We start from the raw sequence: 16,404 nt of genomic DNA, 5'->3' as shown, positions 1-16,404 counted from the left end.
AACGGTCAGATCTTTGTCACAATGAATAATCAACGGTGGTCAATTGAAGCCATTCTCAGAAGCATGGTCCACACGGAAAGTATGCCGGACATGGTCTAATTTAAGGAAAGGAAAACACACCGACCATTCTTATTTTATTTAATCAAAATTTGAACTTTATTAACATTACAAATAAAAAATAATTAACCTAAGATGTTAAACAATTTAGATTCCTTAGTCTGATGCTGAGATAATACGTATAGAGAAACATTTGTTAGAAGAAACACATTCACTTAACGTGAGTTTAGAACCTCGGAAAATTAGTCTCATGGCTATTAGTTGTGAGATATATCTTTAAAAAAAGATAAAAATAATTTAGTACAAGTACATTTTAGACTTCTAACTAAGCTCCTGATTTTTATAATAATGAAATAGTTTCATTATGATTCTTGATTTGTTTTATTTTTAAGAATTGCACCATCACAAATATTATTATTGAATATATTTTAGAAAATGAAGGAGTTAAGTTGTTTGCGAGGTGTATTGCTTGGATGTGGTGAACTGTCTAACGAGCTCAGTTTTACTTAACCTTCTTGCTTGTGCGTGTCTCAAGGGAGCGTAACAAACCTACAGATGTACTTGCAAGGATGAGGTTAAATGATAGGTTGAGTTTGAAGACTGGGGAACTCCTCTTAGAGAAGGCCTTCATGTGTTGTGGAATAGCTAGGTCATCTTTTCTTTTGCTTTTGTTGTTGTTTTAAGTTTCCAATCTGCCGGAAAAAAGAAGAGATTTAAATTAAATATAAATCACTTTTTACGGACTAGTAATATTTTTTTCATAAATAAATAAATAGAGTTCTGATTGAATGCAAATAAATAAAAATTACTTGTTCATATAAGAATAAAAATCAGCTCATTTTATTAATATATTAATCTAAAAGTGTTGACTATTTGATTTTTATTTTTACTTTTATGTCACACTATATACATTATGACTTTATCAATTATTTGGCGAAAACATTTTTTTCTTGTTAGGGTGTGAATATTATGGCAACTCATCAAACTGCTCTAAATCTAACATCATCACAGAACTTGCTGAAGTTTTCAACTGCATAAAGAAGAAACCATATAAAGAAAACAGATCTGGGTAGCACCTAAGAAGATGACAATAGAAAAATAGATGAAAATGGCACCATCCAAAAACAGATTTGGATCATTAGATCTTGTACTTTCTTGATCTGAACACTACAAAATAAGGCAAGAGGAGATCACGGACCAAAAAATGAAACACGGATCTGGAATCATCACTGAGGAAGAGGAAGGAAGAACCAGAGCTCCGTGCAACGGCGGCTCTGCATGTAGCATTCAGTGAGGAATCCTTGAGGGACACCACAAAGGTCGTTGAGGATCTTCGATCGGTGGCGAATGACGTTTACAGTGGAGCCTCACGTCGAGCACAGTGCCGCGGCGGCGAAGGAGGTACTTGATGTGGGCGGGGATTTGGGTTATTTCTGGACTTGCCAAAGGGGTGCGGGGGTGGGGTGATGGGCGACCGTGGGAGGTGGAAGTACTCAACGTTGCTGCAACGTGGGCGGAAAAGGACCAGGCTTGGGTGGAGGAGGAAGAAGGTGGCTGTTGAGGTTGGGAGGAGGAGTTTTTTTTTCAAGTGAAGAAGTTAAGGTTTAAAAAAAATGGGTATTTTGGTCACTTGTAGGTGTCCCCCTTCTTATAAAAGTTTTTTCCATGGGGACACTGGTGCCCCTGAAAAGGGAGACACTGTAGTCTTCACCCTTAGAATCTTTAAAGAAACAAACAAGAACCATCAATGTGCTCATATTTTATTTTTAACTGTGTCCCGATTCAATTCAATAAACTTCAAGTTGCAAACATTGCACCAAACAAATAGCAACAAAACTAAATAGTATTAGAACATAGGAGGAACCTGTCTAAAAAAGTATCTTTCAAGAGATATACAATAGTTACATCCTCAAGAACATTATTCTCACATTGAAACCTCAAGATATTTCCAAGTAAATCTAACCTAGCACTAGAATATTACATAGTGAAGAAGATTCACAAACTTCATCTCCACAATGCCAGTATCCATAGACAAATGCAATGAAAACTTTCATAGCATTTGTCTCTCGATCAAATACAATAAATTAGCACCTCAAACACTGGACAAGGCTGCTACCTTTCAATGATGCAGGCTCTAAAACTTAGCTCAACTGTCACTCACAGCCACAGGCAAACAAAAAATTGCCTTGGTGTAGTCGAAAGAAGATTATATAAATGATTCAGACCACAAGGTGTGAATCATTACTAATTTACCAATATAACAAGGCACATTTTACTGTTGGACACTTATAATACAAGGTATAAAAACTCTGGTAATTACAATTACAAGGGACATAAATAGGTTTTAAGAAGGCTCATCATGTCCCTAAAGGAGCTCTGTCATCTGGTCCAGCAAGCATGATCTGGCATTATATGCATTTGGAATTTAGCATTAGAGACCGAGAGGGAAAATGAAATCAAGAAAGGACTTAAAAGAGAAAAAAATGATTACTCAAATTCTAACATAAGTTTCAGATCAGGATCCTCTCATGGGAAACATGTTCAAGTTTGCTCGTTGAAATTTTGTGTATATCTCTTTCTTCACATGTATTAAATAGGTGGAAGTGGAACTCATTGAATATTTATGAAAAAGAGATATGGACAGTGTTTCACTCGACATGTAATATTACATGAGATGATCCTAATCCACAAGTTTCCGTATAAAACAATAAATTGTTCAGAAAGACATACATTACAGTCAAATGCAAATCTTCTTGCAAGCATGATGGATGCATTCCTTTCTCGCTCAGATTCAAATGCTAATACAAATGAATGTCCTGGCTTGGGCTGCCAAAATAGAGCCTGGGCTGCAGCATTTCCACCTCCTCGAACTCCACAAAGCTAAAGAAAACAAGACCAAAGCACATTGATAGATCAAATTCCAGTTTATCATGAATGAAATCAAAATATCACAATGAACAGAAAAACAAATGAACTTCTTATGCATAGATAGATGGCTTCAATGCTTAAGGCATGTAAACATAAGGTATGCACATATGATAAACCGCATGCATGAGAAGTTGAGAACTGCGTGCAAGGGGTTACAACACTGATTTGCTCATCTCATCACAGTTAAAATATAGCTCCTTTATTTAGTGAAAATACAAAAGCTTAAGAATAAAAGAATGTGAAAAACAATTTTCAAGTAGTGAACAAGAACCATATTTGAACTAACAGCATTTTCAATTTGAACTACCTGCATTGAACTTGAATAATATTCTTTGGCAATTGTTGTCTTTCCTTTACAGAGTTTCACCCTCATCTTTCCGACATGAAGTACATGAATAGATTCTGCTGGATGATTTGATCCGTTCATCTGAGTCACAACTACCTGCAAAGTATTAAATGACAATATTAATTGACGCAGAATCATACTAGATTTGACTTATAAATTTAATATACAAAAATATGAAGAACAAAGGACAAGACAACTACGGTTTGCAAAACTGAATACTACTTTTTAATTGAAAATTTGATTACAAGAGTCATCAGTCAAGACAGTAGCAAAGAAATGGAACCATATACACTTGGGACAAAACCGAGCATCTTGAATTGAAAACTTGTATTACTTCTAATAGGGTTTTTGTTTACTTAAAAGCAATTTTGAGTTGGACAAAAACATGGCGAAATGAGCTAAAAAAGTAGATGTTAAAGTGACCTGTGGTAGGCTTATGCAATAACACAAAATCATTGCTTCTCAATATATCTCTCTTTGATGCTTATACTTGACTCTCTAATTATAGAAGAATGAAAAAGAAATAAATAAAAGCTTAAAGGATCCATAAGAACATACATTGAATTCAGTGTCATGTTTTCGTACAAGTGCCTCTACATAAGTTCCTAAACCAGCAGCTGCATAAGATATAAAAGCAATCTTAGCTCAACTTGATTGCACCATGAAACGTGTCTCCATCTCTTAAAACTAATATGACAACAACCTTGTAGGTTAAATAGAAATAAATATATAAAATCCAAGCCTTTATGACAACTAAATGAAATGAGGATGACTCAGTGAAACCAGACCTGGATCTATTGGACCTGTGGTTGAAAGCATGATGTGCTGGCTTTCTGAAATAATATCAACTTGTAATAGGCGTCCAACGTCAAATGGTTCAGGGGCATATACTGATTTGGTAGCTCCTGAAAAGGATAAAGTAGTATTATATGATAGGCAAAGATAAAAAAAGAGGAACTTGCTGGATGACATACTTAATAACAATCAGTGCTCCCCCCACAGTGCATCTTGAACAGCACAACTTACAGAATAAGCCCACTGATAGTTAAGATGACAATTTTCTACACGAATGTAAAATGTGCAAACAAGGTCCCTAAACTTTAAAAATAGCATACTGCATCCCCGACGTTATCCTCCGTTAACAGTTTTGGTCCCTAAGCATTTTTCCGTTAAAAAACTAACGGTTTCTAAGGGCAAATACGTAATTAAACCAAATAAAATTAATTACAAAATATAAAACAAATAAAACCCCAGAAACTTCATCATCTCAATCTTCTTCTTCTATCATGTTCTATCATTTTCTCCTTCACTTAACCCCAAATCCCAGAAAATAAAAAATAAAAAAATCTAAAATTCAAAATCATCTTCATCGTTTTTGTCTCGTAATTCTTTTTTCTTCTCAATCTCTACCATCTTCTTCATCTCCTAATGATCTTTCTTCTTCTAATACCCAAAAAAAAAAACAGAACTTGCGCCCCATACCATCTTCTTCCTCAATCTTCTTCCTCAATCTTCTTCCTCTCTTTTACAACCTCAAAAACCAACAAACATTAACTCAATCTCATCAGAACCAAACAACCCATCCCAGGGACCAAATCTAACAAACTCCAAACCCAAATCCCCAACCTTCAATCAAACCGATCCTGAAATCCATACCCTCTCCTCTCAAAAAAGATTAAAACTTTACTGAATAATCTTGGTCTCAAACCGTCGTGATGAATTTGGAGGTTGAATGCAAGGTGTGCATCGAAGGATCGATGTGAGGAGAATAATGGGTTTGATGGTGGGAAAGGAAGAAACTTTGGGGGTTTTATTCTGAGATAAATGTTGTGGAGATATGTTCTTTTTGCCCTGATTTGAAGTGTTTTGGGTCAGATCTGTTCTTTTTGCTCAAACCGTGAAACCCAGATCTAAGTTTTGGTTCTCTTCATTTTCTGGATTCCATGTTTGCTTCTAATTGGGATTTCTTTCTGGTTTTGTTGATTTGAAACTAACTAATTTCATTTACATTACATCAATTGGATCTCCTCTGTTGATTTTGGGAAGTGAAAAAGATTAGATTGAAAGAAGGTGAAGAAAATATTAAAGAAGATGAAGAAGAGGATGAATTTTTCTGGAAAATCCAGAAACCGTTAGTTTTTTGACAGAAAAATGCCCGGGGACCAAAACTGTTAACAGAGGATAACGTCGGGGATGCAGTATGCTATTTTTGAAGTTTAGGGATCTCGTTTGCACATTTCACATTCGTGGGGGACCAAAAGTGCTATTAAGCCTTTAAAATAATAAGAATAACAGCCTGCCCGCCATTCATAATTTTCTACAAACAACACCAAGGATAGAAATGCCATCACCAAAAATGTTTTTCATATTTTTAGAAATTATCAATGATAAAAAAACATGCTATGCCAGAAGATAAACGTGTAAATCAAGAGTTTAATAACTTGCACGCTCAACATAAAACACTGCAGCAGAAAATGTTGTCTGCAAAAGGTATTTTATCAGGTAAAGTAAAATACCTGAAATAAGTTCTTTTTTGGCACCGTCAGATGACACACGGTACCACTGAATTGAACATTTTGAAAGATCAGGGGCATTATCAGAGCAAGGTTGAATTTGCAAGTAAGAACCTAAGATTTCATTTCCTTCAAGTTCATAAAAATGAGGAACATTTTCCTCTCCTTTCTTCGTCCTTGCTAGCTGAAATGTTGGATGAAGGATAAATCAGTGAAAGAAGCCTACAATGGAAGACAATCATATAATTCCTCCATTTAATTAAAGAAATTTATCATTCACTTCATACAAAAATAAACTATAACATCGAAGCTCAAACTCTAATTCCTATGATTAAAAATCGTCAAGTAACTAATCATGGAATTCTCCATCACATCATTTAAGACGTTGTTTGAAGATCCCTAAGCATACCTTAACCTCAAACTGTCCCAGTGAAGGATTATGTATTCAAATGTTTTGCAGTATTCAGTTTCTTGTCTTTTATCAGAAAAATGAAGCAAATAGGACCAGATTTTTAGTATTGTCAATAAACTAGCAGCTTTGAGAATTTAAGAGTATGAAGTAGAGATGGCACAGCTCCATTGTAATGCCAAACCTTGTTATAAGCACAGATTCTCAACTACCATAAACCTTGTTATAAAGTCGCATTAAAGTCACCAAATATGATTTAATACAACATAATGCTTAAAGAACCAACAAGCACCAACGACTTCCTTAAGTCTTTCACATCAATGCTTCAAGCATATCATAGAACTAATCACGGACACTATTCGTATGTTAATATTTTTCACATGGCATAATAGGACAGGCATACCTCCTTTTGAAGTCGAAGATAATGTCTAGTTTTCTCTGCAAGTTGAGCCCTCAATGCCTGAAGCTCATGTTCCATATCCATGACCTACATACATATGAATCAAGAATAAGTGTATTTATTTCCTTGAAATAACTTAATAAAAATGTTTATATGGAAATAAGAAGTCTAAGAAAACATGAGGAAGAAATCCAATTCAAAATAGGGAGAAAATGTCCATAGAATATACAACAAATAATGCAGCAATTCACTATAATATGTTTCAGAACTGTTTTGGTTCTGAAACCATTCTATGCTTCTTAAATGTGATACATTCAACTGATTCGAACTGTTGATACTGTGTAGGATAGTGGTGGTTACACATCACTAATGCTCAATACTACAATAGACTAGCTCTTCCTAAAAGCCTACATGACAACAAACCAATGGTACAATTTATATGTATGCAGCTCATAATTATGGTGCTCAAGCACCAAGATAAACCAAACTTCTTTATCCCAGCATGGAATAAAATGTTAGAAAAGTTACAATTTACCGTCATAAGAATACGGCACACAACTACAAAGGTTTTCCTCAGGAATGATGAATAATAAAATTAAGAGACAGGATGGAAAAGAACTTTAAAATGGCCAGGGTTGGAAATAGGAGAGAGAGAAATTTGAAATGACAATTATTAGTATTATATTTAGATAAGAGACTAAATAAGGACAAGGTTTTTAATATTTACCTTGCTTGGTTGATGCAGCATTTTGATTCTTCGAGCCTCTTGAACCTCCTTCTTTAATTGTTCCAGGTCCTAAAGACCCCATAGAGCAAAAATTTGTTCAAATGAAAATTAGAAAGTTAACACTGATGTGCAGTATTTGTTCCGCACAAAAGTGAATAGAAAGCAAAAACTTGCAGGGAATAACTACCATAGCAGAGAAAAGGGCAACACTTGCACACGGGATATGACTTAATAACAATAGCCAAGAAATAAGATGTTTTGCTCAGGTCTTCAAGGGATATAAAAGAAAATAACGGGAAGGTAAGTGCAAGAAACCTTGGAAGTACAAAAATAATTTCTTAAGGCAATCTTCCATCTTCCACTTTGCCTTGCCCTAATCAAGATAACTAGTTACGGACAGTCACCATGCAACCTATCTAAATACAAGTTCTCAAATTCAAACATGTACGAATTTTTATTCCCTCATACTTCCATTATTTCCAGTAAATGTATTAAGTGATAATAAGAGGTCACAGGTTCAACTGATGGAATCAAACTTTTGCAAAATGCAAGGTAAGAATGCCTAAAATAAATCTGTAAATTGTAATGGGTTCAGCTCTTCCCTAGATCCCACCTTTCATTACGTGAAAATATATAGGAAAACAAGCGATATTAAGTCGGAGTCATTTATCATTATGGCATAATGAAATACACGAATTCCCATAATTTAATGCATGCACAATTACACGTAAATAGCACAAACCTGCTTCCCTGAAGCTTGAGACATTCTCTCATGCTCCTTAAGTGCCTCTTCCACTCTTTGAACTGCTGCTCTGGCATTGTCTATTTCAGCACGAGCAAAAGCTCTTTCCTCGTCTACAAGTTTCTTAGCATCTTCAGAAGCCTAGAAATGAATCTAAACTCTCAGCATTGGCAAAGGAAAGCATGCAGGCATATACACAAGATATCAACTCAGGCAAGTTTATTTCACAATAGAATCTGATGAATATATGAAGTAACGTAATTAATATGCAATATTCAGCTATTACAGAATCAAAGAAGTAATGTGTTGCACAATTTATGGCTGTACAAAAGTTAATGTTATCTTGAGAGGTCTATACTATGGTTGAAGGAGAGTGCTTCGAAGTATAGGGGAAATCTTTGTACAAAAACCTGTGGTGCGATAGAATAGGATTTATGGCATCTCACTGGATCTTAGGACACACTTTCTTTCGGGGAATTACTTTAGTAGATATAATGAGGAATTGGAGTTCCCTTTGATTTAATTCTTGGCCTCCAAGTGTTTAGTTTGACGCAGATAGAGAGGATTATATAGTTATCCTCACCCCTTTTACTCTCTTTTTTTCCTATTACTATTAAAACTCTAACCATCATCAAGTAATTATATAAGTTAACATCACCTGCTTGAGAAAATTTGCCAACTTCTTCACCTCTGACTTCTCTTGTATTAGTTCCCCTTCCCTTTGAGTCAATTGCACTGCTAGAGCTTCAACCTGAAGAATTAAAAGAATAAGTTAAGGCTGTTTCTCTTGAAAGAGTGAATGCACAGACAAATAGGCACCAGAATGAACACTCCACTAATTAAAAGAAATCAGACTTCTTATGTTTGGGATGGCGCAATGGAAGTATTATACGGATAAGAAAGTTTAAAGAAAACAACCCCCAAGTTTATTCTCAATGCCTTTTCATTAACATCCACACACCCAATTTGATTTTTGCAGAGGACAAACAAGACTTAGAATTATAAAGTCAGCTTCATATGAATTTATTAAAGGGGGGAAATGAACTCACCATAGCAATAGCTTCCTCCACATCATCCTGGTTTCTTCCTGCCACTCGCCCTCTTAAGGATTCAAGTGCATCTCTAAGCTTCTTCAAAAGAACATGTTTCTCCAACGATGCTGCTTCTCTAAGTCTAGCCTGTATTTCACCAGCATATGAAAATCTTAGTTCAAATAAAGGGACATTAGATTCTTTGGAAACTATGATCACTGGTTATTTCAGTTGAAACTTGAAAACACCACATAATAAACAACTAGATGTCTATACTGCTTTGAAAAATAAAAAAGTTTTGACCATAAACAAAGGTAACCAACCTCTTCAGACAACTTAGCAGCAGCAGCCAAACCCTTCTCAAATTTGTTGGCGAGGTCACGAACCGAGAGACGGTTCTGCTGTTCCAGCAACTGAGCAGTCTCACGAGCAACAACCTCCTTCATAGACACCACTTTGGGATCATCCTTAGTCTCCATTATCTGATTGTTAGCTCCAATCTTGTAACTAGGAAACCTGCTAGTAGCAAATGTCACATCAGAAGACACCGCAGGCACTGCCTCATTTTGCATGGTATCACCAAAATCACGAGACACCCTCGTCATCTTTTGGAACCAATTACCTCTGCCAACCACAAAGATGCAAACTTTAGCACAGATAATCAATTGGGTAGATCACAGTTACAGAAAACAAAAAACAAAAAACAAAAAGGAACATACACATACACATACACATACACTCAGATAAGCATGAACAGAACAAAAAGTGTTGAAAGAATCAAACCAAAAATAAGAGGCTCATAAATGGAGTTCCCAACTACATTCATCTCATTGAAGTGAAAGCAGATTAAGAGAGTTTTTGACAGTGAAAGTGTGAAACAAAACCCTAATTTCCCTTTCTTTTCACTATTTTTTGAGCTGAAGCAAAGAGGAATAAGCCAACAGAAAAGACAAAAAGATGAAAGCTTTAACTCACAGAAGCTAAAAATGGGTGAATAAACTTGTGATTCTAGGATCAGATGCAAATGGGGTTGCTTCAAATTGATTATCCAACAACGGGAATCAATGGAAGCTTTGCTTTTTGAGAAGAAAAGGGGAAAAGGAGAAGAAGGGAAAGAGAGAATGGCTTTGATGCTGTGCCACCCGTGTGTGTAGTGGTCCCCTCGCCGTTTGTTCTGGGATTTTTATGATGTCTGTCTTTGTGTATGTATGTGGTGTTGGCTTCTCTTATGACAAACATCAAGCTATGAATGGGGAACTTGGTGTCTACTTTGATTATTGTATCATGTTTTGTTTGTTATATTATTATTAATACCACTTTTATTGCATTGTCTCTTTCATGCTTTAAACTTTAAACTCTTCCATTTTAGCTCACATTTTCGTAGGCTTAGCTCTTCTGCTCTTGCAGCGTGTTTGGTGTTGTGATCGGAAGCGTGAAGATAAAGCTCTTTTAATAAAATGGATTTTTACGACATGTTTGGTGTTGTGATTTGCAGCACGTTAGCATGTCAGGGCTTGTTTTAACAGAAGTTTTTTTTTATGCGTAAAACTCGAACCAAGATACATGCAGAATGATCATGTAGGCTTCATTAATACTTTCCATTCTTAGTGTTGTGATCGAAAGCATGATAGAGTTGCTCTTTCAACAGAAGTTATTTGTTGCACAAAACACGTATATGAGAAGCATGTGAACCAATCATCGAGGATTCATTCATACTTTCCATTCTTACAACGTGTTTAGTGTTGTGATTGGAAGTATGATAAAGTTTATCTTTCAACATAAGGTATTTGCATGCACAAAACACGTATCTGAGACGCACATGAACCAGTCATTTATGCTTCACTCGTACTTTCCATTTTAACGACGTGTTTTGTGTTATGATCTGAAGCATGATAAAGTTGCTCTTTCAACAGAAGTTATTTGTTGCACGAAACATGTATATAAGAAGCACGTGAACCAATCACCGAGGCTTCATTCATACTTTCCATTCTTACAACATGTTTTGTGTTGTGATCGGAAGCATGATAGAGTTTCTCTTTTACCAGAACTTATTTGTATGCCCAAATCACGTATCCAAGATGCATGTGAACCAATCATTTAGGACTCACTCATACTTTCCATTCCTACAACGTGTTTAGTGTTGTGATTGTAAGCATGATAGAGTTGCTCTTTTAACACAAGTTATTTGTATGCACAACGTATCTAAGATGCATGTGAATCAATCATTAGGCTTCACTCATTCTTTCCATTCTTACGTGTTTGGTGTTTTGACCAAAAAAATGTTAGGGCCAACTCTTTTAAGTTTTAACATAAGTTTATTTTTATGCAGAAAACTCGAACTGAGACACATGTGAATCAATCATCTAAGCTTCACTCATACTTTCCATTCTTAAAACGTGTTAGGTCTTGTGATCGGAAGCATGCCAGGACTAGCTCGTTTAACATCAGCTTTTTTTATGCAAAAAGCTCAAGCTGAGACACATATAACTAATCATCCATCCTTACGTGTTTAGGGTTGTGACCGGAAACATGTTAGGGGTTGCTCTTTAAATAATTTTTTTTTCCTGCAGAAAACTCATATTGAGACACATGTGAACCAATCATCTAGGCTTCGCTCATACTTTACATTTTTAGAACGTGTTTGGTGTTGTGATTGGAAACATGTTAGAGCCAACTCTTTTAAGAGAAGATTTTTTTATGTGAAAAAAATTCGAATTGAAACGCACATGAACTAACCATTTTGACTTTACTCATACTTTCAATTCCATTCTTATAACGTGTTTGGAGTTGCGATTAGAAACATGTTAGCACTAACTCTTTTAACAAAAAATTATTTTGCATAGAACTCAAACCTAGACACATATGAACCAATTATCTAGACTTCACTAACACTTCCATTTTCTCTTTTGCCATGTTCTTTTTGTTTGAAAAACCAAAGAGTGGCAACAATTTTTATTTTTTAATATTTATCTGAAGCTGTATTATCCATGCTCAATGAATTTCAGATTCCTTCCCGCGTGAGTTATTTGACTTGGATTTGCTTATCAAATCATCAACTTCTCAAAATTTTATAACTTTTTTAATATTAATGAAAAGCACCTGGCCTGCTTGCTTTTAGCTTTCATAATCTCTCACATTTTATTATTTTAAGACTTTTTTTAGAAGTGAACCCAAAGTTCATTGAACTAGTTAGAGCCTGTTTGGTTTTCAGTTGGGTGAATGTGAAAGCACATTCATTCAACCCAACAAGTACATTCCGTTGGCTGAATGTGCATTGGAAATCGTGATCTCGAATTCCAATGCTTCAAACGGACTTCCTAACTAAAAACCAAACACACACTTAGACTTTTGTAAATCTAATAGATGTGGCCTGTGGGTCACCGTTATTAAAAGTGTTCATTTGATGAACCCTTAAAAAACACACTCTTGATCATGAAACTATTGACATTTATCACATTTTGGATTAGAATTGCAATAACAATTTAGTATTGTATCACTAAACCCCTTGGTAGAGGCAATCAGTGTCACTGTTGTGAGTCATCAATCAATGCAACACTTGAAAAGAAGAACTGGTAGTTGATGGGGATCTCCTTCTTAACTTCAATTCATGTGGTGTTACTTGTTAGGTGACATGCACCACTCCATAAAATAAAGGAATTAATGCTCACTGGTTTATTTTCAAAGTTTTGACTTTTCTTAAATTTGGTCTTCCTCATAAATAGTTACCAGCCAACATGTATTTATGAATTTTGATGAACCAATTACCAAATTTGTTTAATAGGGATTTCCAGTATTAAAAAACAAGAGATTATTCAGCTTAAGAAACAACTCTATGTCCCTCATTTTTTTATTTCCCTTAGAATGTTTTGTTGTCATGACTCATGAGTCATGACTAACTTTTTTAATCTGGATTTGTGGCCGGTGACACTTTGACATCTATTGTGGAAAACTAGAATTATTAAGTTTTTTTTAATTGAAGAGTGCGATTTGTCAACACAATAAGCTATTTTCGCAATTGTTCTGAACAAATTATTATTAGCAAACCATAGCATTCCCAAGCTTAGGTAGCAAACCATAGCATTCCCAAGCTGGTTTATTTCAAACTAGAATTATTAAGTTTTTTTTAATTGAAGAGTGCGATTTGTCAACACAATAAGCTATGAAACTGTCATAACTCTAACTGCAATAGTTGACAAAAGACTCAATTCAATTGATAATTCGCTTTACAAGAAGAAGCAACCTCTGCTGAGGCCTGCCACAAGCAATCACACTCAAAATAAGAAAAATTCAAGCCCATATGGATCATAACAGCAATGATCTCCTCCCTAAATGAAAACCACCATAGGTTTTAAGTCATAATAGCTAAATTTCAACCATTGTATACCGGTCAATACAATCATCACCCTAAAAAACAACCTATGCTAGCACTTGTTCTCAAGATTGTTGTGCTGACAAGTTTTTTGCTGGAACATAAAGAAGAGCAACTGCACAACGATCTGAGCTGCAGAATTTCTTGTAAATTGCCCTCAGCTTACTTTCTGGAGCAGCAGTATGCAAGTTCACCAAGAGTTTGGCACACTCCCTGGCCACATCATAAATAAACAAAATTTTAGTACCTCATTGTCATGAATTGAGACAAAACATTTTTATAGCATCATCACATGGTTTCACAATTTGCACATAATTCAAGTCACATAACATATACAAGGCAAGCTTCAAAACAGAATTGATTCTTGAGCATTGTATTTTGTAACAAAACATTCTATCAGTTGCATTACTTGCATCAATTTTCTAACCCAAGAAATATATTATTACCTTAGATGTTCCTCAGAGTAGCCTGTATAGTGCTTCAGGGTTTCAGTCCAGAAAGGGATCCTATGCAGCGTGCATCTTGCAGCATACACAGCAGAAGCAGCAATCACAGAAGGGGAGTACGAGGACACAACAGGATAGTGCATCATACCAAGTTCAGCAAGGTAAAACGCCATATTTTCCATCTACATTGACACAAATTTCACACCAATTGATCAGAAAAGGGAACTCCATACACCATAACACTTGAAAACACAACAAAAATTTCAAAATTAAACTAATAATATACCTCTTTGCTAGAGGGAGTAGAGGCTTTGATATACCGAACCAGGAACACATAGGGTGTAGGAACAGTTAGATACCACTCAAGGTTGTTCAAGATTGTTTTCTCCATGACCAGAACCTGTTGTCTAACATAGGCATTGTCTGATATCAACACAAAGTCATTAACCTGCATACATGAAAACACATACAAAAAAGTTAGCACATTTATTTTATCAAAGGCACATTTCATTATCAAAAAAGCTTAAGAATTTCACCTCTGGTGCCCATATCTCTTCATATTTGGAGGCTATAAGCATTGAGCTGATACCAACCAGCTGAAGTTCCTTTCTGTGCACAGCCTTCATGGACAGGAACCGGTCCACAATGTTTATGGTCAGATAGAAAGTTTCTGGCATGAGTTCGAATTTACGATGCACTTCCACCAACCAGTCCACAAGAATTGACCTCATCTTGACATTGATATCTGGCTGTGAACTCATGTAATCATGTACACGACCATCTTCCTGTGACATCAAAAGTCCAATTGTAAGCATACATTAGAGAAATAAGTGCATAGAAAAAAGAAAAAGGAGGTAGGGATATAAAGAAAGAACACAAAGCATGGAGCACTACCTCAGTGAGTTTGTAGAAGTTATAGATGTCATCAATGTACTCAGTTGCAGCCAATTCATTGTCCATGTCAGATGAATCAATGTTCACTACCAAATCCTTCAGCTTATAAGCAAGTCCAGCAGCAGCCTGAGAGGTTGACAAATTTTATTGTTAGACCACACATAAACAACAATAACAACAACAACAAATCGAAGTCATTGTACTAGATCAAAATTGAAGATAATCAAATAAGAAAAGAAAGGAAACAATTAACTACCTTGCTTCTAGCTGTGAGGACTGAACTGAAGGCCTTGACATTTTTGCTGGCAGACTTTCCTCTTGTCTTTCTTCCTTCTTGAACAGCTTGTTGTTCCTCCTTTTCTTCCTCAGATTCATCATCAGAGCTGATGACTATAACTTCAGGTTCTGGTGGCCTCTGAGCTGGATCCACCTTTGTTGCAAAAGCAGCAACAACATTCCCAACACCAACATTAGCTGCTACTAGTGCAGCATTCACAAGCTCAGTGCTTATCTTCTGAAAAATAAACCATCCACAAGATTTAGAAAAATAGTTTTGGTTTCATGATTTTCACAGAATCCAACACAAAAATAGCAAATATGCTAGTATGAACAAATAAAAAGACTTAATGAAAATTGAAAAACCTAACAAGATACCAAACAGACACTCATCCACAATATTTAGAAAAATAGTTTTGGTTTCATGATTTTCACAGAATTCAACACAAGAAGAGCAATCATGCTAGTATCAATAAATAAAATCACTTAATGAAAAATCTAACAAGATACCAAACAGAAAATCAATGAAAAAAGAAACTGTACCTTGTTCTTCTCTGCTGCATTCCTTGTGATGCGCTTAGTCACATTAGCAGCAGGATCAGCCACAAGATTACCAATCTCCTTGAGTGCCCTTCTGTTCCTCACTTCTCCTGCTACCATCTTTTGCTTATTCTCAACTAAAACCAACAAACAAAGCAAAATCAGAAAACAAAACAAAAAACACACCCAAAAAGATGCAGAAGAAAATTTGATCAGAAAAATCAGAATTAAAACAAAGAATCATTCGAAAATTGGGTACCCCTTTTACAAATAACGACAGAAAGTTTCATTCTTTAATCAAACAATCAACTGGGCAAGAAAAAAACCACCCCAAATTTCGTAACCCTTATTTCCCCCAAAGTTTCAAATCGGAGTGAAAAGAACAGAGAAAACTGGAAGTGAAAAGGGTAGTACCTCTGGGTTGTTGTTCACGGGGAAGAACAGCTGCACGAGAAGCCATGGTGGTTGATTCTTCGATCGGCGATTCTTGAAAACTGGAAGTGAAAACACCGCCAATACTCGACAACAGCGACGACAGAAACACCTTGAGACGACTGTTCCGCTGCTGCGTCTCTCCTCCTCCTCCTTCTTCCTCGACGGTGGTAGCCACCTCGTAACACGAATCGCACGCTCTTTCTTCTCTCTCTGTGACTGTGATGATGATGATGATGATGATGAATGAAGAATTGACACTGTTTGGTGAATGCTGCAACGTTTGGGAGTTTG

The 16,404-nt window shown here is 35.8% G+C and overlaps 2 protein-coding genes across 3 annotated transcripts; both read right to left on the bottom strand.

Moving 5' to 3' along the window:
* Positions 1-1,922: 1,922 nt before the first annotated feature.
* LOC130733334 (stomatal closure-related actin-binding protein 1) lies at positions 1,923-10,408 on the bottom strand. 2 transcript variants are annotated; one of them, XM_057585474.1, is made up of 13 exons: positions 10,129-10,408; positions 9,477-9,777; positions 9,172-9,300; positions 8,781-8,873; positions 8,123-8,263; positions 7,381-7,449; positions 6,657-6,740; positions 5,848-6,028; positions 4,120-4,236; positions 3,890-3,948; positions 3,293-3,427; positions 2,788-2,937; positions 1,923-2,459 (listed from the first exon to the last, which is right to left on the bottom strand). In XM_057585474.1, exons 2-13 carry the CDS (start codon positions 9,756-9,758, stop codon positions 2,415-2,417), a joined length of 1,485 nt encoding a protein of 494 aa, XP_057441457.1. In that variant the 5' UTR covers positions 9,759-9,777; positions 10,129-10,408; the 3' UTR covers positions 1,923-2,414. The 2 variants fall into 2 exon arrangements, with proteins under 2 accessions (XP_057441457.1, XP_057441458.1); XM_057585475.1 differs by lacking the exon at positions 10,129-10,408 and adding an exon at positions 9,937-10,074.
* Positions 10,409-13,319: 2,911 nt separating this feature from the next.
* LOC130733333 (G2/mitotic-specific cyclin S13-7) lies at positions 13,320-16,404 on the bottom strand. Its single transcript, XM_057585473.1, has 8 exons — positions 16,093-16,404; positions 15,682-15,815; positions 15,119-15,376; positions 14,863-14,988; positions 14,505-14,753; positions 14,255-14,416; positions 13,969-14,150; positions 13,320-13,735 (listed from the first exon to the last, which is right to left on the bottom strand). The coding sequence occupies exons 1-8, from the start codon at positions 16,136-16,138 to the stop codon at positions 13,588-13,590; spliced, it is 1,305 nt and encodes a 434-aa protein (XP_057441456.1). The 5' UTR covers positions 16,139-16,404; the 3' UTR covers positions 13,320-13,587.

This window comes from Lotus japonicus, chromosome 1 (genome assembly GCF_012489685.1).
Source record: "Lotus japonicus ecotype B-129 chromosome 1, LjGifu_v1.2".
Taxonomy (NCBI): domain Eukaryota; kingdom Viridiplantae; phylum Streptophyta; class Magnoliopsida; order Fabales; family Fabaceae; genus Lotus; species Lotus japonicus.
The sequence above is the reverse complement of the archived record's forward strand: the minus strand, read 5'-3'. Positions and strand labels throughout refer to the sequence as shown.